Here is a 22,518-nt window from a genome sequence, read left to right as displayed (position 1 = left end):
AGAAGCTGCACCAGTGCCATTTGCCTGCCACCCCATGTGGATGGGAAGAAGATGCTAAGATTCTAGAAAGAGTAGAGAAGAGCAACAAAGATTATTAGGGGAGTGGAGGCTAAAGCATACAATGAACAATTGCAGGAACTGGGAATTTCTAGTCTAACAAAGAGAAGGACTATTGATGACATAATGGTAATCTTCTAGTGATTGAGAGGCTGTCACAGAGAAGGGGAGGGGGTGTTAACTTATTCTCCAAAGCAGAACAAGAAGCAATAGGTGGAAGCTCATGAAAGAGAGATGCAACCTAGAAGTAAGGAGTTATTTCCTGACAAAGCAATTAATCAGTGGAAAAGCTTACCTTCAGGGGTTGGGGATGCTCCATCACTGGAGGCTTTTCTGGACAGCCATTTGTCCAGAATGGTATAAAGTCTTCTGCTTGAGAAGGAGGTTGGACTAGAAGATCTCTATGATCCCTTCCAACTCTGTTATCCTAGGTTGTAAAAGGTGAAGAGCAAAAGGACCACTCTTGATGATAATAGGGGAAAGAGGTGGAAATATTCCACAAGTCAGACCTTCCAATTTTTTTTGGACAACTTTCCAATTGACATGGTTGGTTATTAAGACTCTTATTAGATTTGTTTCTATGTTTGTCTCCATGTTATTCTCCTAGTGACAAACATTTCAGACGATTTGTTGCTATTTAACAATTCATGCACTGCTTGCATGATACATTAAACTTTGTTTTAAAACAGTCAAACGTGTAACTGTTTTATTTGAAAGTTAAATGCACTGAGCTTTTTTAATCTACAGTAATACAATCAATTATAATTATAATGAGCAGTATTTATTAAAGTCAGAGGAGGGCGCCAAAGATTTAGAGATTTACACTGCAACTCAGAAAGAGAACCGAAGATCTACAATACTATATAGATATAGAAAAATACATTGTTCAAATACAGTATATGGAAAGGTCAGTAAACAAATAAATACATGCACATGAATGCTATTTAAAACAACTGTTTTATAATTATGAATAAATTATGTGCTGGTTAGAGTAAACAGCTATTTTAGGAATTAAGAACTGTCTCCTTAAGGGATAGCCTTCTGGATAATGTAGTTTTAAGTCACTTGGTCACATATGTGTTTTGGATTGGCCATTTGGAGGGACTTCTGATTGGCTACCTGGGATTCCTGCCTACGTGCAAACCAGCAGGGCTTTAATGAATTCCAGCCACGGGAGCCTTTTGCTCCTTCAACATGGGGAATACTATCTCTTTTCACCTAAATGTTGGATCAGATTATGAAATGTACTTCAGAAGAATCTCTCCAGTAACTGTGAGTTAATGTTTAGAGAATGCCTGATGAATTAGAGTAATCTGCATGAAATCCTTTCCATGGAGTTTATCTGCCTGCATCAAGCTTCAAACAGAACAATAAAAAGAGAGTATCTTTGCCCAAAGGAAAAGGAATCTGTTTGCATTCAACTAAGAAATTGCTATGAGACTGAGAATTTGCATGATAAAGCCAACTAAAGATTCAAGGTGCTGGTGATGACCTATAAAGCCCTAAATGGCATGGGTCCGGATTACTTTAGGGAGCACCTGCTGCCAGCATCAGCTTCCCATTGTCCTGTGCATGCCCACAGGGAGGGCCTCCTTAGGGTTCTGCCGGTTAGAGATTGCCGGTGGGTGATTCCCAGGGGGAGGGCATTCTCTGTGAGTGCACCCGCCCTTTGGAACGAACTGCCAATGGAGCTTCGGACTGCCCCCGACCTTCGCTCGTTTCGCTGGGACTTAAAAACCTGGTTGTTTGAATTGTCTGGCCTGGACTGAGGGATTTTAAATTATATTAATTAAATTAAATTAAATCAAATTAAATTAATTTTAAATTTTAATTTTTAATGTTATCTTAATTGTGGGCTGTATTAATTTAATTTTATTTTATTCTCTCTTTTGTATTGTTTTTAACTTGCCCTGTGAACCACCCTGAGTCCTTCGGGAATAGGGTGGTATATAAATTCAACTAATAAATAAATAAAATAAACTAGCCAGCTCTTTCTACATGTGAAAAACGAGAGCTGCTAAAAGAAGTCTCTTCACATTGGAATGCTCACAGGCAAGCTAAATTCTATCTACCCTATGTTTAACTGAAGCCAGCTATCCAGCTGTTCCCTGGACTCTTGATTAAAAAGGACTTGTGAAGCCAACCCCCTTTAGAGCTGCAAGGCACCCACAATCCAAGTTGGGATTTCAAACTTGGGAGATCAAAGCCTTAGAGATTCCAGAACTGGACAGCCAGCCTCACAATCCTCATCAAAGGAATCCAGCAACAGCCAGTTTGTTCCAAGTGTAGTCTAGGTGCAGCACCCTCTGGTGGCTAATCTGCAAACAACAGGCTTGTATTCAAGCTACATGTATACAGCGCACCCTGGTGATCAAAGAGTGAATTTTACTAAAGTATCCAGGAAATCCTTTGAGTCTTTCCTGGTCATGGCAGAGCCCTCTAATGTGCTTGAAGAGCTGGTCTCTACAACTAACCTCAACATGTGTGCAGAACTTGATGTCCAAAATTTAGAAAAGGCAGATACATCTCAGAAACCTTATGACTTGAGGCAACAAAGAAAACTTACTGAAGCCATGTGGTCGAGCCTGTTCGAGAATTTATCAATGTCATGAAAAATCCTGGGAGACATTGCAGGAACTCTGCAATGCATCCAAAGATGAGCTTTCCCCTGAGTGCATTTGCTCATTGAAATAGGATATGGAGGGGCTTTTCTTACAATGGACAGGTTGTGAACGCTGCCTTATAGACATCCAGTCAAAACTAGGAGATCCAGCACTCAAAGAGGAAATACAACACCTCAAGTTGCTAAACAAAGAGTGTGAGAATTTTTACAAAGTAGCAAAGACCTTCCCCAAGCCGATCTTCAGGTGAAGGATACACTGAGCAAGAAGGATGAATCCAAAGTGACCCATCGTTCACATGTGCCATCCCAGCAGTCACATGTAGCTTCCTTTCACTCCTCTAAGAAAGCCTCATCCTTTCACCTTAAGTCACAACAGTCCCAGGTGTGTACCAGCTTTTCACAGCAATCTTCTGTCACAGGCTCCTCCCATCCTCCACATCCTCCTCCCACTTAACAGCAGTTAAGTGAAGAATGGATCAAGTTATTTGATGCTTACCAGGCAAAGAACCCATGCAGAGACCCACCCTTTGCTGTTCTTGAAGAATGTGTTGCCCACCAAACGAAGCTGTGCAATAACCCTCAAAATCTCAGCATCAGAGAAAAATGGTTTCCAGCTGCCAAAGAGGCCAGTCAGAACTCTGGCTCAACCAAAGGTCCATTGCAAACTGCAAAGGGAAAGACCCTTATATCTGTGCATAAAACAGAGGTTGCTACCTTGCCCATGAAGAAGTTTTATTCATTCTATGTCAGGGAAGACCACTGCAATTACCTGCACTTCCTGTGATTCAGTGATGAACAGCACAACCAACAGATAACAGAATACAGAATGCGAGTGCACGTTTTCAGGAATGGTTCTTCCCCTACAATCACTAAGTACGGCCTGCAACACACCGCTTGTGTGAGCAAAGCCAAATATGGCACAGATGCCAGATGCTTTGTAGAATGGGATTTCTACATTGACAATGGCCTAAAATCTGTATCCACTCCAGTAGAAGCCATAGACCTATTAAAAAGGACATGCCAGATGCTAGCAGTAGCCAACCTAAGGCTGCACAAAATTGCATCCAACAGTGAAGTGTTGGAAGCCTTCAATCCTGAAGACCATGCTAAGGGATTACAGGATCTCGATTTTGGGACCAATGCCCCTCTTATCCAACACAGTCTCAGTCTGTGTTGGGACTTGAAGAAAAATGTCTTCACCTTTAGAGTTCTGGAACAGAACACCATCTTCACAAGAAGAGGAGTTCTCTCAACAGTGAATAGTCTTTTCAACCCTCTAGGGTTTGCTGCACCTGTAACAGTCCAAGGGAGACTCCTTCTGTGTGCACTCTCCCAAGGCACCACAGACTGGGATGAGCTGCTCCCACCAGAACAGAAGCAAGACTGCGATAGGTGGTGTGCATTCCTAAGTTGTCTCCAAAACATCCACATGAAGTGCACGTATATCTCCATTTCACCTTCCGCCACACCGAAGAAAGAATTGTATATCTTCTCAGATGTGTCAACAAAGGCAATAGCAGCTGTAGGATATGGTGAGGAAAGTGACATTCACGTCAGTTTCATCATGGAAAAGGCAAAACTGGCACAACAAGGTCACACCATACCAAGGTTGGAACTCTGCAGTATCGCTTTGGCTGTAGAACTCATAGACCTGATAACAAAAATGATAGACCTTGAGCTACAATCCAACACCTTCTATACGGACAGCAAGGTGGTGTTGGGCTACATTCACAATGAAAGCAGACACTTCTATGTCTATATAAGCAATAGAGTGGAAAGGATCAGAAGATCTTCAGGTCCTGAGCAATGGTGGTATGTGCCAACAGATCAGAACCCAGCAGACCAGGCTATGTGGTCTATTCCTGCATCACAGTTGGAAGAATCAATCTGGCTAAAGGGTCCTGAGTTCTTGGCTCATCCAGACAGCCTGATGTCACAGAGACCAGAACATCATGAGCTTCTAGACCCAGATCAAGATGCCGATGTTCAACCTCAGGTGCCCAGCAAATCACTCAGACAGGATAAACAGGACAAATATCAAGCACTTTGTCATCCTTCCCACTCATCAACATGTAATGAACCTGCTGATCCAACACCACCACAAAACCGTCCACTATCAAGGCCTGCACTTCACAGAAGGTGCCATTAGAGCTGCTGGACTCTGGATCGTGGGAGTCAAAAGGTGCATCACTACCATTTTGTACAGGTGCCTGCATTGTTGCAAACAATGGGGTGCAACACATCAGTTGATGGCTGACCTGCCACCTGCGCACCTTAGTCCTGGACTGCCATTTACCAACGTAGGCCTAGACGTCTTTGGCCCTTGGTCCATGACTGTTCATCAGACCAGAGATGGTCAAGCTAACAGCAAACATTGGCCATCCCTTCCACATGTCTTAGCATTTGAGCTGTTCACATTGAAGTCATCGAATCCATGGAGACTTCCTGCTTCATCAACATTCTAAGAAGGTTCCAAGCCTACAGAGGCCCAGTTAAGGTATTTAGATCTGACCTAGGAACTAACTTTGTAGAAGCCTTCAAGGAATTACAGATTGATGAAGGCACTTGCCTCAATTCAGTAATTGATGAATATCTAAAGGCCCAAAATTTTGTATGGACATTTAACCTTCCCCATGCATCCCATATGGGAGGAGCATGGGAATGCATGATTGGCATAGCCTGAAAAATCCTGGATTCCATTTTGACAAAGACACCCATGCTGATGCATGAGATCCTCACTACCCTCATGGCAGAAGTGGCAGCTATCATCAATGCTAGACCTTTGGTTCCAGTTTCCTTGGATCCTGAAAATCCAACTATTCTCACCTCGGCCATCTTGCTAACCCAGAAGACAGGCGACTGGCCAGCACCATTAGAGAACTTTGTTCCCAAAGATATGCATAAACAACAATGGAGAGAAGTTCAATGGCTTGCCAACACCTTTTGGAAGTGCTGGAAGCAAGAATACTTGTCTACCCTTCAGGATCACCACAAATGGAAGACCAAAGAGCCTAATCTCAAAGAAGGAGACCTTGTCTTGTTGAGAGACAAAGACGTGCATCGCTACTTGTGGCCCATAGGGCTTGTGCACCAAGTTCTACCCAGCTCTGATGGACTAGTTCGCCAAGTTGAAGTCCAGATTGTGAAGCCACAAGAGTCATGTTGTGACTCATAGACTTTCATTAAAAGGCTTTACACCAGGCCGATCACCAACCTGGTACTGCTGTTAAGGAAGACTGAACTTGAAGATTGAACCTCGAACTATGCATATTTTGTGTCTACCTCATAGTTGCATTGTTTGATGCTATGCCTTTGTTTATTTTAGTTAATAATTAGTTAATAGTGGAAATTTTATAATTCCAGGCAGGGAGTGTGCTGGTCAGAGTAAACAGCTATTTTAGGAATTAAGAACTGGGGAATACTATCTCTTTTCACCTACGTGTTGGGATCAGATTATGAAATGTACTTCAGAAGAATCTCTCCAGTAACTGTGAGTTAATGTTTAGAGAATGCCTGATGAATTAAAGTAATCTGCATGAAATCCTTTCCGTGGAGTTTATCTGCCTGCATAAAGCGATGGTAGCCCCCCTTTGCTTGAAACAGAACAAATTAAATAAATATTGGGTTGATATGGATTTTAGAAGGGTTGGGAAATCTGAAAAATATGATACTGGAAATATATTTGCACACCACTAAAATCAGGAAAAAAGTATGGGCAGCTTAGAAAACCTATAAATGCCCAGGAAGTTTTTAACTAACCAAAAAGATTAAGAAAACGACAACAACTGTAGAAAATGTAACAAGAATTCTAAGGAAGTCTGCCAAAAGTAGGTTTACATCTGCAGGAAGAATATTAGAAAGACCATAGGAAGGAAACCTAAACACAACTAAAAGAGATGTATATGTGTTCTAATAATAAAAGGGGAAAAAAGGAGTGGAAATGATGCAAGAAAAAGAAGATGGGGAGAAAACAGAGTTTCAGTACTAATTTTGCTTCCTCCAAAAGGGAACTTTGTTAAAACTGATCTAGGCAGAACAATTAACAAAAGGAAGGAGTAGCAAATCAAGGTAACATTTAAGTGTATTTAATTTTCCAAAACAAGATCTTAAAAGTCCCTTTCTATGTGTTCAAAAAATCACGGACAACAGGCATAATGTCAGAGAGTTACAGAAGGGCAGATTTTACTTTTCCTATCTTAAAAAAATAAAGCCCAACAGTTTATATATTGTATATTTGGGACTATTATATCTAAGCACTAAAGCATTACATAAAACAGGAAGATTGAATTTTGCGGCTGAGGTTTAGTGGTTGTATTATAGTTCTACTGGTTACAGAATACAAACTTGCTTGCCTGAAAGCTTAAGCAATAGTTATATAATTCTTATGTCAGTACACAATACTTCAACCATGGTGTTTTGTTTTTGGCATATAAATCATCAATCAATGAGGCAGAAGAGAAACCAGGAGAAACAGCAAACAGATCTGACAATAAGAAACTGACCCCACTGGTCCTAATTCTCAGCTGCTGCTTTAACTGCCCAACCTGCATGAATCCTATGAGTTGGAAAACTATAAGACAAACTATTGGTTGGTGGCTGCATGGTGATGTCCTTGGACAGGTCTGGTTACATGAGCCATGGTAGCACATTGGCTAGAATGCAGTATTGTAGACTAATTCTGCTGACTGCCAGCAATCCGATCCTAATGAGCTTAAGGTTGACTCAGGCTTCCATCCTTCTGAGGTCAGTAAAATGAGGAGCCAGATTGTTGGGAGCAATATGCTGACTTTAAACCATTTAGAGAGGGCTGTGAAGCATTGTGAAGGGATATTTAAGTCTAAGTGCTATTGCTATTGCTACATGGAAGTATGTCATACTCCTTGCACAGTCCCTTTCTGTATTACAAACTGATATATGCCAACTTGTCTTCCAACATTTAAAATTCCATCTGACTATAGTATATTGCTGGAATAACTTCCATGATAGTCTAATCTAGTCATTGGCTTTATCTCTTTGGAAACTTTGAACCTTCATCTGGACCTGAAAAATCCTTTTGGCCTTGCTATCTGTTCTCATTGTCCACAGTAAATATTTGCTTATTTTGGACTCTAACTCTATTTTCTGACTGCCAGTTTTTACCTTGGATAGTGAACAACTTGGATAAAAAAATTTACTAAAGCAAATCATACCTTTATAATTGTATATGTAGTTTATGTATATGAAATATATTTCAATGCATTTGTATGTATATAGGTATCCTAGAGATAAAACTACAATGAAGTCTGCCCATGGCCATTAAGCATCTCACTTAATGAGTCTCCTATCCCTGCTTTCCCATATTCAATTGTTAAATGAGCATGCACATAGTTAAGTGGAGCACAGTGTGCCTCAGGGATGGGGAGGCCCTTGGGGGCCTAGCACAGACTCCAGGCCACCTCTCTTGGCTCTCTCATGACCTTCTCCACTCCTTAGAACACATTGTTCACTTCTTACCATTTGGGTCCCCACAAGCCTTTTTCCTGTCCCACCAGATTCCCCCCATGCCTGATTTTAGGCATGATTTTTCTCCCACCAAGATAAATGTCCTCCTTCTCATTACTTTCTAAAAAGCTCCAAGGTCTTCCAGAGTGCTGCAATGGACTCCTTTATCCTGTAGCTGTAGACATTTCCTTGATTCTGGAAATGTCCAGGCTCCAGGTTTGTCCCTGGACCACACAATGTGATTCTAGAATTGTGCCATGCACAAGCGACATTCCATGGTGACCCATTCCAGCACTATGGAAGGCTTCAGAATTCTTGAAAAGATAAGTGAGGAGGAGCGTATGGAGTTCCTATCGTGGACATCAGACCTAAGACCAGCTGGGAACTGTTGGGGGAGGAAAATGCTTGCAGGAATACAGTGTAGGGGGGAAGATAGGCTGGGGGGGGAGGGTGCTGCAGCATTCCCATCATCAATCATAAGGACTAATGAACATAACTATGCTGCAGCAGCTATAAGTAGTCATAATTAGCTTTTCAGGCTCTGCCATAACTTTAAGGTGATTGATTGTAAGTTGAGGACTATCTCTATTTTTCTACAAAAAGTGCTTCTTTGTATGCATGTTTAGAAAACCGCATCTCAAAATTCAGAAACTATAAACATCAAAATATAACTGATTTTAATGAATGTATTACATTTGGAGTCTGTATTAAATTAATTTTAGATAATTTGTGAACTAAACACATTTTTCTTCCTGCCCCATTCCTTTCTGAGTTTTTAGTAGTAAAACAAAATATGTTCACCTTGCGAATGTATTCTTGTAATCCATTCACACCATACATTCGGAACACAAACCACATTTTCAAAGAACGGAATCTTCTACCTAAAGGAATCTGCCAGTGCTGGAGATAAAACACAAATGACTTTTTATTCAGAATGGAACTGTCATCAAGAGGAGTAATAAATTAAACACTATCATGATTTTTAATAAACAAAGTTAGGATAATAAGGAAGAATCAAGGATCTGAAAGAGCAAATGCTATGCCAAGTCGAGATTTTGTAGGACACAAAGTAAGATGCCATGGCACAGGCAGGATATAGAAAACTCAGGCAAAATGTATCCTTTCACAACTGGTTCTTATCTCAGGCATCTTTTCTCTAGTCTTCCCAATACCTGAAGAGCAAAGTTTTGATTGTATCAAGCCTGTTTGTTTTTCCTTGGCAACTGTAGAATGTGCAAATTATTATTGTTACAGGGAAAAGAGTACTTACCCTGTAATCTGTAATGCATCCTGTAAAGGGTTGGGGGTGAGTAAAGAGAAACAATTCAATATTATTGTAAGTATGAATTCATTATTTTGCCTTACGATACTTCAGGCAGCCTAAGCCATATATTCTAAAATTGTATATGGCAAATATACCTGAGGTTCAATGAAAGAAGCAATCTGTATAATACCATTGTAATTCTACTGAGTATGTATTTGGTAGAAAGTGCAAATCAGACTGTATGAAATACATGCAGAGAAAATCCACAAATACTATACACAAATAAATGATCCCATGCAAAATTTTCTGCATAGTTGAAGCTGTTGTTACTAATATTTAAGAAAATTTCCTTCCACTGCAACTGAACCTATGCCTATCCAAAGTTTGAAATACTTAAATATTTTAAGTATTTAAAATAATTTATCAAGAAAATTAAGGAATGATCCAATTATACACTTCATTTTGTTTCATATAAGACTCTAATCCTAATTCCAGCATTTTATCTTCTGTTGGACAACTCATATAATCCCTCACTCAATAGAAAGACAGCTCTATTAATAGGCCTATTATCCTATTGCAATCACACGCAATATATTTAGAATACAGAACAATAGAGTTGGAAGGGACCTTGGAGGTCTTCTAGTCCAATCCTCTGCTCAAACAGGAAACCCCATACCATTCCAGACAAACGGCTGTCCAATCTCTTCTTAAAAACTTCCAGCAATGGAGCACCCATGACATCTGGAGGCAAGTGATTCCACTGATCAATTATTCTCACTGTTAGGAAATGTTTCCTTAATTCTAGGTTTCATCTATCTTTGATAATCTTCCATCTATTACTTTTTGTCCTGCCTTCAGATGGAGAGTAAGTCAACCCCTCTTCTCTGAAAGCCCCTCAAATAACGGAAGATAATACTGGAAAATATTGAATCCTTTAGATTCAAAATACTGGAGCATGTAAGTTATGATGTGTTTCTCAGGTGTACAGTCAGTAACATCATTCTAACAGAAATCTGTTAGTTTACAGAGCAGCCACTTGGGAATTAATTCCTTTCAAGATGCATTGGAAAGGCAGAAATGTATAAAATGAATGTATCTTTATTTCTACAGCTATACAATTTCCTCCCACTACCTCTTTCTTCATAGTCCCTTGTGTCTCACTTTCAGCTCTTCAAACTGTATATGGGGATGGGGGAAGGACAGGAAAATAACCTGTTACTGGGTGCCATTTTATGGTAGATGGATATTATACTGCTAGATATAATCCAATGAATTAATTTCTAGTTATCCAATAAACTATTGTATTTATGAGAATGTCTCGCTTCACTTTTCTTAAGAGTCTCAAACTGATTTCTAGCTTTTATTCTAAGTAGTAAATAAAGTCAGTATAAAAATCTAAAATTTCACAGGTATGGAAATGGTACACTCAATTTTATCTCACCTGTTTTCAGATATATTCTCTTTTTCATCTACTGGTTCTGAGTTGTCACAAACCAAACCACATAACATAATGGGAAATAAATTTATGCCTAGTGAATCTATATCATTTCCATTACATAAAAAGGTAAAGGTAAAGGTTCCCCCGCACATGCGTGCTAGTCGTTTCCGACTCTAGGGGGCGGTGCTCATCTCCGTTTCAAAGCCGAAGAGCCAGCGCTTGTCCAAGGACGTCTCCGTGGTCATGTGGCCGGCATGACTAGATGCCAAAGGCGCACGGAATGCTGTTACCTTCCCACCATAGTGGTCCCTATTTGTCTACTTGCATTTTTATGTGCTTTCGAACTGCTAGGTTGGCAGAAGCTGGGACGAGTAACAGGCGCTCACTCTGCTACGCGGCACTCGGGATTCGACCCGCCAAACTGCCGACCTTCCGATCGACAAGTTCAGCGTCCTAACCCACTGAGCCACCGTGTCCCTTCTTTCCATTACATAATAACCCAAAATATTTTGTTTTTCTTTTAGAGCTGCCAATGGTACTATACTCTATTTATAGTTCCCAATAGCTTTTTAAAAACAGTTTTCCAGTCCAATGTAGGAGAGATAACATTTTTCCTTATAATGCTATGCATAGCCCTGCACAATAGATAGTAAACTAGGATATAAACTAAACTGAGGGAAACAGTTTGGGGGCTACAGCAGGGGAAAGTAAGCTAGTTGGGAAATTCTTTCTGTCCTATTTACTTTCCATACTTGCCAGCTTTTTTATTCCCATTAATATAGCAAATTGGGATATATAACTGAAGAAAAACATAATGGAACAGAGAGTGATGGAAAAGATGTAAATTCCAGTTACAAAGTAGGGGATGTAAAAAACATATCCAAGATAATAAAGGACTTAAATGTTTATACACTAATGCTCAAAGTTTAGGGAACAAACAGGGTGAACTTGAAGTATTAGAACATGAAGGCAGATATGATATAGTTGCCATTACTGAAACTTGGTAGGCTGAAACTCATGATTTTGAATGTACTGATGGAAGGACAGAAACTATTCAAAAGAAACAGACCTAACAAAAGAAGAGATGGAGTTGCATTATATATAAAAGATCACTACATCTCTATAGAAATACCCAAACCAAGGATGAAAACCTCCTAGAATCCATATGGGTCAATATAAAAGGAAAAAAATGACGTTGCCATAGGCGTATACTACAGGCCACCAAGCAGAAGAAATAGATGAACTCTTTGCTAATCAATTAACAAATGTGTGTAGGAAACATACCACAATAGTAATGGGAGACCTTAACTACCCTGAGATCAACTGGGAGACAAACTCTGCAGCAAATGGGAAATCAAACAGATTCCTAACGAATTTAGCTGACAACTTTGTCATCTAAAAGGTAGAGGATGGAACTAGAGGAAAAACTGTACTGGACCTAATTCTTACTAATAGAGAAGTAGTGATAGAGGGAATTGCCAGAACCTTTGGCAAGAGTGACCATGTCATACTGGAATTCAATATAATGCAATCACAAGAAATAGAATATAATCTAAAAAGTGTCTTAAAGTTTAAAAGAACTGATTTTAACAAACTCTAGAGAGACCCTAAGCAAACTTTCATGGAGAAAAGTCCTAAAGGGGAAAACAACTCAAGAAGCATGGGAAACACTGAAAAATATGATCATTAAAGCCCAGTCTAACACAATACCACAATACCACCAAAAAGAAAAACAAGAAGAAACCAGCATTGGTTCCACAAAGATCTCTTTGATAAACTTAAAGACAAAAAGAATAAGTACAAAAATGGAAAGAGGGACACATAACTAAAGCAGAATATCAGCAGATAGCCTGAATCTGCAAAGATGAAGTCAGGAAAGCAAAGGCTCAGAATGAACAAAGGCTTTCAACAAAAGTCAAAGTGAATAAAAAAAGTTTCTTTTAACGTATAACAAGAAAAATGTAAGGAAACAGTCAGTCCACTAAAGAGAGAAGATGGCAAAGAAGTAATAGGCAGTAGAGAGAAAACAGAGCTGCCTAACTCATTCTTTTTATCAGTCTTCACACAAAAAGAAACTATAGTCCTACCTATCAAAAACGTAACTGTAAAAGACAATCTAGAAACAAAAATTAAAATAAGCAAGGAAATGTTAAGAGAATAGCTGTCTGATCTTGATGAATATAAATCAGTGGGACCTGTTGGATTACACCCCAGAGTTCTGAAAGAGCTGGCAGATGTTATCTCAAAACCATTGTATCATATCTTTAAAAAAAATGGAGCACTGGGGAACTACCAGAGGATTGGAAAAGAGTTGATGTGGTACCCATCTTCAAAAGAGGAAAAAACCCAGACCCAGGAAACTACAGAACAACCAGCTTAACATAAATACCTGAGAAAATACTGAAAAAAATGAACAAAAAACAGATCTGTGAACATCTGGAAACAAAGTTATAACTAGAAGCCAGCACAGGTTTGTTAAAAACAGATCATGCCAAACCAATCTTATTTCATTCTTTGACAAAGTGACTGAATTAGTAGACCAACAAAATGTTGTGGACATGGTATTCAGACTTCAACAAATCATTTGACAAAGTAGACCATAAACTACATTTAGGTAAGCTAGATAAGGATAGACAGTATCAGTCAATCAGAATAGAGCTGTAAGGAACCTTGGAGGTCTTCTAGTCCAACCCCCTGTTCAAGCAGCAGAACCTATACCATTTCAGATAGGTGGCTTTCCAGTCTCTTCTTTAAAACCTCCAATAATGAAGCACTCACAACTTCTGAAGTCAAGCTGTTCCACTGGTTGTCATTACTGTCAGAAAATTTTCTGTTGGTTCCTTCCTGCATGAGGGTTGGGCAGATGACCTCCATGACCCCCTCCAACCTCTCCATTCCATTATTCTATGAATAGTTTTGAATTATGGGAAATTTGGTGTGAGTCTCAAAATTGATTGCTGAATACAATGAGCAGTGTGCAACACCAGTAGAGCAATCAAGAAAATAAGCAGAATATTGAACTGGGGGTCAAAGAAAGATGTGCCAAGTCTCTTGGTTGCTTTATGGGTGGAAAATGTTTAAGGAAGGTTTGCAGTGGCATTCAAGGTGTCTGTGCAGATGGATGGATGTTGGCTTTGGCATTTGTGTGAAGCAGTATTATCTGAGAAACAGAGGGCTGTGCAGATGGTTCAATAGGCAATGAGGAATATGGATTTGAAAATAAATGTGACAGAGATAGAAATGGCTGCATTTGACAGAGAAAATGGATGGAACAATTGCATGTTGTATGTAAATGGCAAAAAACCCCAACCTCAGAACAAGCAGATATCTGTACCTTGGCAGAATGTTTATTAGGAAAATTGCTGGAGAAATTTAGATAGGCAAATACCAGTAGAAAAATAATAGAATAGAATAGAGCTGGAAGGGACTTTGGAGGTCTTCTAGTCCAGCCCCCTACTCAAGCAGGAGAACCTATACCAGGGGTCGGCAACCGGTTCCCTCACAAAAGAAAAAACTGGGAGCTGCAAAGAAGGATGTGCATGCGTGCGCATGTGCAAAACAAGAGGCTTGACAGAACAGTGGAGCCTAAGGGGAGACATGCAGCCGCCCTGCCCCCTCCACTCTCATTCACTCGCCTTTGCTTGGAAAAGCTTCTCTCTTGCTCTCATTCACTCATGTTTTGTTTGCAAAAGCTTCTCTCTTGCTCTCTCATTCCCTCGCTTTTGCTCTAAAAAGCCTCTTTCATGCTCTCATTCACTTACACTGCTCAAAAAATGTTTCTCTCTCACTCTCATTCACTCACCAACTCAAAAGGCCAGCCGCGGTGCCTCCATTGACTTCCATGGGTACACTTGGCAATTAAAACCACTCCCGCTACTGCTGCTAACTTTTTCACTTGCTGCTTGGTTCCGATTTAACCTGAGGATCCCCAGATGCCACTGCTGGGGGTGGAGGAGGCTGCCCAGGTTCGGCCGTAGCAGAAGACAACGACAGTAGTGGTGGAGGCAGCAGTGACACTGGAGGTCTGCCACATCTCCATCAGCCTCCGCCTCCCCCACAGAAACAAATCCCTGTGCCAGCCCCCATGGCAGCAGTGAGCCCCAAGGAGCAGGCAATCACTCCACCGGCAGCAGCTGCTGTTCGGACTGGAGCGTCTTTGGTGTCAGGAGTAGCAATGCCTGCCTGCTGGGTGGAAAAAACAGAAAGGTTGGCGGTGGCAGCAGCATCGGCTGCTTTTCAGGCAGCTTAGTGCGCTTTCTGAGATATGGAGGTGCTTCAGGCCCGCGCTCCACTCCTCTCCACTCTTGGTGACTTTGAACAGCTGGCCCCAACCTCTGCCGACTAGAGCCTGTCGACAGAAGTCAAGACCAGTGGAACAGAGTCATCAGCTGATCAGCGGCCCTGTGTAGGCTGACGGGAGCTCTGGCAACTCCATAAGGCCAGCCCTGAACTTCACAAGTGGAAATTGAGGGAGATTGCCAGGAACACGAGATCAGCGTTTCTCAGTCTGCACTGATCTCACCCTTCTTGCAGTCTCCCTCTCTTTGTTTCAGCTTGCTTTTGGCATTTGGGATGAAGACTCAAGAGAGGGAGACTGCAAGAAGGGTGAGATCAGCGCTTTCTGCATTTGGGACGAAGACTCGAGATTCCGCGTTTCTCAGCCGGCACTGATCGCGCCCTCCTTACAGTCTCCCTCTCTCGAGTCTTCATCCCAAATGCCGAAAGCACTGATCTCGCCCTTCTTGCAGTCTCCCTCTCTTTGTTTCAGCTTGCTTTTGGCTGCTTTTCTTTTGGAGGATCCAGCCTCCACCACCCACTTCTGTCAGCTGAGAGAATGGGGCGGCAGAGGCTGGATCCCCTGAAAGAAAAGCAGATGAAGGCAGCAGCTCTACAAGCCTCCACCATCCCATTCTTTCGGTGGAGGCTTGCAGAACTGCTGCCTTCGGCTGCTTTTCTTTTGAGAAAAGCTGAGAAGGGGGCGGGAGAGGCTGGATGCCCCGAACGAAAAGCAGCCAAAGGCAGGAGTTCTGCAAGTCTCCACCGAGAGAATGGGCGGCAAGCCTCTGCCACCCCATTCTCTCAGTGGAGGCTTGCAGAGCTGCTGCCTTCAGCTGCTTTTCTTTCGGGGCATCCAGCCTCTGCTGCCCCATTCTCTCAGCTGCCTGGCCCAAATGAAGCAGCAGCTCTACAAGCCTCTGCCACCCCTTTCATTCAGAATGGGGTGGCAGAAGCTTGCAGAGCTGCTGCTTCATTTGGGCAAGCCAGCTGAGAAAACGAGATGGCCAAAAGGTGGGGGCCAACAGGGGAAGCTTCTGAGACCCCCGGTGGGACCCCCCAAGGCTAGCAGAGATGGTGGCAGAGAAGGGCAAGGGGAGACCTGCCAGGCAGGGAAGAGGCAGGCCCAGGGCACCCCGAGACTGGCCACCCCCAACCACGCAGCAGGTAGAAAAAGGGCCCACTCACCTTTCCAGTCCTCCCGTCTCTTCCTCCACTTCCTCCGTTGCCACCCTTTGCAATCAGAAGAAGCAAAGAGGTTCGTGGGCAGTCCCACAAACGGCTTGAGAAGTTCAACCAATCAATTCAAACTTCGGGAGGTTATTTTTGTGAGCATTTTGAATTGATTGATTGAACTTTTTTACTTTACTTTTTTTTCAAAACTGCACATGGCGGAGAACTGGGAGCCACAGGGGACTGCTTAAAGAGCCGCATGCGGCTCTGGAGCCGCGAGTTGCCAACCCATGACCTATACCATTTCAGACAAGTGTCTGTCTAGTCTCTTCTTAAAAACCTCCAGTGATGGAGCACCCACGAGTTCTGAAGGTACCCTACTGCATCACCACCAGATGGATTTGTAACTGGCTAACAAACTATACTCAATGAGTCGTCCTTATTGGTACTATATGTAAATAGAGGGAATTAAGCAATGAGGTACCACAAGGTTCTTTCTTAGGCCCAGTACTCTTCAATATCTTCATATACAACTTAGATGAGGGAATAGAAGGGGAACTCATCAAATTTGCAGATGACACTAAACTGGCAGGAATAGCCAACACCCCAAAACACAAGCTCAAGATTTAAAAAGATCTTGACAGACTTGAACAAAGTGAAATTTAATCTGGAGAAATGCAAGGTTTTACACCTGGGCAGGAAAAAACAAAGGTGCAAGTATAGATTAGGCAAAACCTGGCTTAAAAACAGTAACTGTGTGAGAGATCTTGCAGTCCTACTGGATGATTACTTAAACATGAGTCAGCAGTATATAGCAGCAACTACAAAAATCTAATACAATCCTTGTTTTATAAACAGAGGCAGAGAATCAAAATCACGTAAAGTATTAATACCACTTTATAAAGCAGTAAAGCCACATCTGGAATACTGCATCCATTTTTGGCCACCACATTACAAAAAAAAATGTTGAGACTTTGGAAAAAGTACAAAGAAGAGCAACTAAGATGATTAGTTGCTCTAATTATTCAATCAGGCATGTCAAACTCACAACATCACGTGATGTCGCATGCTGTATTGGGACTTTTTCCCCATTGCTGGCAATGGGGTGGGCACGGTTTCAGTGTGACGCATCTGGCCTGTGGACGAGCAGTTTGACATGCCTGATTTAGATGATTTAAAATGATTTAGTCTGGAGACTAAAACATATAAAGAATGGTTGCAGATTTGGGTTTGGCTAGTCTAGAGAAAATAAGGATTAGGGGGGGACATGATAGCAGTATTACAGTATTTAAGAGGCTTCCACAAAGAGGAGGGAGTCAATTTATTTTCCAGAGCACCAAAGGGCAGGACAAGAAACAATGGATGGAAACTAATCAAGGAGAAAAGCAACCTGGAATTAAGGAGAAACTTCCTAAGAGCGAGGACAATTAACCAGTGGAACAGCTTGCCTTCAGATGATATGGATGCTTCATCACTGGAGTTTTTAAGAAGAGACTGGACAGTCGCTTGTCTGAAACGGTATAGAGTCTCCTGCTTGAGCAAGGGCCTCCAAGGTCCCTTCTGTTCTGATTCTGATTCTGATTTACCAACTAATATCAAGATTCATAATCAGCAAATGAGTGTGTGGTTAATATTCCTATTTATGTATTTATAAAATACTAATTTCCTCAGAATATCATCAGATATATAGAACTGAGAGTCCATATCTCATCTCAATGAATCAAGTAAATTTCAGAAAGAAATGAACCAGAACCTCAGATAAGCAGCTTGAAAAGCCTACTATTCTATCTCACTAAGTGTTGATTTAATTGTTGCAGGGCAAGAGCAGAGCTGGAGGCAATTGGTGATGGATAACTAATTGCATGTTTTGTTATACACCATGTGGCTAATAATACATTAGTAACCTTTTGAAAAGAAGCTGATCAGCATAATGTAGACTACTATTAGTCTTTGTCACTATAATTATAAACTTCAGTCTTATTTCTCCATGGTCCAGATGAACTTAATTAAAGTTGCACATGCTGTATATAGGGCATAAAAGAGTATCTTTCTGATGCTAACAGCCATATGGTAATAGCTAAGTAGTAAATAAAACCTTGACTATTAAAATATCAATTAACATAAAATCATAGAACCAAGCAAAATAAGGAGTATTTTTTCTGCTCTGGAATACAATTAATTGCTTGGCTATTGTGAAATTACATAGTTTGAACAGATTGTTTTTCAAAGACACACTATATTCTACATGCTAATGGTTGAATAATCATAGAAAAAGTAAAGGACAAGAGGCAAGTCTGAGATCCAAACAACAAAATGAGAAGCTCCAACTAAAGGAAGAAGACTGTATTCAAACTGAACACAGTTAAGAACAAATAATGAACTTGACCAATGGTGACATGTCATGCATGGGGGGGGGGGACTGAAAACAATATCTCTGCAGTCCAAGCCAGGCCAATCCAATCTGACTAGAGCTGAGCATTTGATTTCATATCCTCTCCCTGGAAGAAAGTGTGCAGACATCTGAAGAAGGGACATCAAATGTACTGGTGATAAGAAGAAAATTAGAGACTAAAGTTCCCCAAGGAAAAAATAGGCACTTGTATCTGACAGAAGACTCACTTCTCAAAGGAATGGATTCAGCAACTTGTAGACTGGATAATCAATCTAGGGAAGTATACTGTCTCTCAGAAACAAAAGTCAAAGATGTGATGAATGATTTACTACAATAATTAATTATTAATTATCCTTTCTTCCTCTTTTATGTGGGGATGAATGATACAACAAAGAGCCTGAAAACAATATCAAGCAATTATGAGCAGCTAGGCATGAAAGCTAAAGAGCAAGGAGCACAAATGGTGTTTTCATCTGTTCTTCCAATGGAAGGTCAACAAACCAATAAGGGAATGGAGAATTTTACAAGTAAACCTCTATCCTAAGGGGTGGTGACATTGAGAGAATTTTGGATTCCTACATCAGGGCTTTACAACCTTTTCACAGATTGTACCACTTTTAGGACATGACAATATTTGAGTACCACCAGTGCTTAGCAAGGTGTCAGAAACTTGATGACTAAAAAGGGGAGGGGCTGGGTTTTATTGATTAGATTCATTTATTGTTATAGAAATGGCTAGTTTGTAATATTATGGAAAAGTTAAAAGTTGAGGTTCAGTGTTTTTTTTATAATAAGCTTTTTATTGTTTTTCCCCTCTACATACATACTGTATGTTAGTTTTTCAAACAGCGTGTGGTCTGGGTTCATAAAATGCTAATACATAATCAAGTCCTACTCTTTGTTTCTCTCCTCTAGCCATTTGTAAAATAGATTCCAGCTTTGGTAATATTCTGTTTCTTCATTGTCTTTCAGCCTCATAGTTAATCTGTCCATCTCCACGCATTCCAGTATTTTTTATTACTTCTTCCTCTGAAGGTATTCGTTCATTCTTCCAACATTGCTCATAGCTTATTCTTGCTGTGGTTATAATATGTAGAACCAAATATAAGTTTTGCTTATTAATAGTTTCTGTTACTATACCTAATAAAAAAATTCAGGATTAAATACTACATGTTCTCCTAATATTTTTTCTAGCCAATCATGTATTTTTTTCCAATAGGCCTTTACTTTGTCACAAGTCCACCAGATATGATAATACATATCTAAATTATGTTTACATTTCCAACATTTATCTGATACATTTTTAAACATTTTTGTTAATCTAGCTGGAGGCAAGTGCCATCTATAAAACATTTTATACAAATTTTCTATATACGCAGTTGACATTGTCAATTTATAATTTCTCTCCCATAATTTTTGCCATTTTTCTAATTCTATATTATGACCAAAGTTTTTCGCCCACCTTATCATTGTCTCTTTATTTTGTTCACTTTCCATCTCTAAAATTAACAAAAAATTATACATTTTCTTAATTAATTTCTCATCAGAAATTGATAGGGCGCGCAACTTAGGCATCCTCCTGGAAACAAGACTCAGTTTTGAAGATCATATAGGAGTTGTGGCCAGGGGGGCTTTTGCCCAGGTTCGCCTGGTGTGCCAGCTGTACCCCTATCTGGACCGAGATGCTCTACGTATGGTCACTCATGCGCTTGTTTCGATTTTAATGTCCCGTCAGTATTCAAACTATCTCTATATGTCCACGTTTTTTCAAAATCTAACAAATTTATGTGTGAAAAAGCTTCAGTCGTTGATAACCACCCTGGAATTTTTACATATATTTTCGTTTTAATTTTTTCCCATACTGTTATCAAAGCATTTCTAATACAGTGATTTTGAAAATACTTATGGATTTTGTTTTTCCCATACCACGAAAAAGCGTGCCACCCCAATTGTAAGTCATGTCCCTCCAAATACAACAACCTTTTATTCCTAAGCATTATCCATTCTTTCACCCATATTAATACAGATGCTTGATAATACAAAGCCCACTCAGGTAGGCCAAAGCCTCCATTTTCCTTAGTATCTTGCAAGGTTTTCATCTTTATTCTAGCTTTCTTTCCTTGCCATACAAACTTCAAAATTAATGAATTCAACTCTTGAAAGAATTTTTCCCCAAGTTTTATCAGAATTGTTTGAAATAAAAATAAAATATTAGGCAATATATTCATTTTAACTGTAGCAATTCTTCCTAATAATGACAGTTTTAAATTCTTCCACTTTTTCAAGTCTAGCTTTATTTGTTTCAATAAACTTGTACAATTATCTTCTTTCAATGTTGAGCACTTAGCTGATAAAAATATACCCAAATATTTTACCTTTTTCACTATCTGTACCTCTGTTACTTCTGACAGATGGCTTTTTTCCCTTATCTGTAAGATTCTTAACTATTATCTTGGTTTTTTTCTTTATTTATTTTTAGTCCCACTATTTCTTCATATTGTTCTATTTCCCCCCACAATTTTGGGATCATCTCCAAGGGTTCTTCCAAAATAAATACTAAATCATCAGCAAATGCTTATAGCTTATATGTTTCACCCTTTATCCCCAACCCTCTACTTTCTGTATCTTGTCTTAGATTTCAATTTAAAACTTCCAAAGTGAAAATGAATAACAGAGGGGATAGAGGGCATCCTTGCCTTGTGCCTTTCCTTATTTCAAAGCTCTCAGTACACTCTCCATTCACAATCACTTTGTCTGTTTGTTTATTATATATTGTTTTTACCATATTTATAAAATTCTGGCCAAAGTCCATTGTTTGCAATTGGTGAATCATAAATTGCCATGAAAGATTATCAAATGCCTTTTGAGCATCTAAAAATATTAATGCCATTTGTTTCCCTGGATGTAGTTCATAGTATTCCAATACATCTATTATCACTCTTAAGTTATTTTTCATTTGTCTCTTTGGTAAAAAGCCATTTTGATCCGGGTGTATCAATTCAACCAAATATTTTTTCAATCTCTCCGCCATTATTGAAGTAAAAATTTTATAATCCACATTGAGCAATGAAATCGGTCTATAATTCTTAATCTGGGTCAAATCCGAATCTTCTTTTGATATTAAAGTAATATTTGCTTCAATTCACATCATTGGCATTTTAGCTTCTAATAAAAGTCCATTACAGACATCTTTCAACGGTTCGCTTAATATCTATTGTAAGTTCTTATATAACTCTGCCGGAAGTCCATCTGGATAAGGAGTTTTCCCATTTTTTTGTCTTTTTATGGCCTGTTATTTGCATCATTGTAACCCCTTTGTCTGACATATATTTAAATGTCTCTGAAATCTTTGGAAGATTACTTTCTTCCAAGTATTTTACAGTTTTCTCTCTTGAAGTCTCCTCCTTATCATACAGCTCCTTATAGAATTCTTTAACTATATTTTTATTTCTTCATTTTTATATTGTAAATAACCTTTCCCATTGAGTAAATTATGTATCTTTTTTTTCTTTCTGTTTTTTAAGTTTATAAGCTAGCCATCTTCCCGGCTTGTTGATATTTTAAAAAAAGATTTGCTTCACTCTTTTTATCTGTTCTGCCACTTTTTCTGAGTCTAACAAATTTAATTTATGTTTTATTATGTCCATTTCTCTTTTTAAAGTCTTTTTTGTGGATTTCTTTGCAGATCTAATTCTAACTTTCCAAATTCTTCTTTTAATAATACATATTGCTATTTTCTCTGTTTATTTTTCCTTGCCATATACGTTATAGCTATACCTCTAAAATATGCTTTAGCTGTGTCCCATAGATTTAGT

General features: G+C 39.7%; 1 protein-coding gene across 2 annotated transcripts in view; it reads right to left on the bottom strand.

Annotated features, from left to right (window-relative positions):
- DDC (dopa decarboxylase) overlaps positions 1-22,518 on the bottom strand; it is a 179,232-nt gene that overhangs the window by 19,908 nt on the left and 136,806 nt on the right. For both annotated transcript variants that reach the window (XM_081345709.1, XM_081345708.1), the window contains exons 12-13: positions 9,432-9,451; positions 8,963-9,061 (exon numbers count right to left, since the gene is read on the bottom strand). In XM_081345709.1, coding sequence (XP_081201835.1) covers positions 8,963-9,061; positions 9,432-9,451 — 119 coding nt within the window. The remainder of the gene's footprint in view (positions 1-8,962; positions 9,062-9,431; positions 9,452-22,518) is intronic.

This window comes from Vipera berus (assembly GCF_964194415.1).
Source record: "Vipera berus genome assembly, chromosome: Z".
In the NCBI taxonomy this organism is placed as follows: domain Eukaryota; kingdom Metazoa; phylum Chordata; class Lepidosauria; order Squamata; family Viperidae; genus Vipera; species Vipera berus.
Note: the sequence above shows the minus strand (reverse complement) of the source record. Positions and strands in the feature narration are given on the sequence as shown.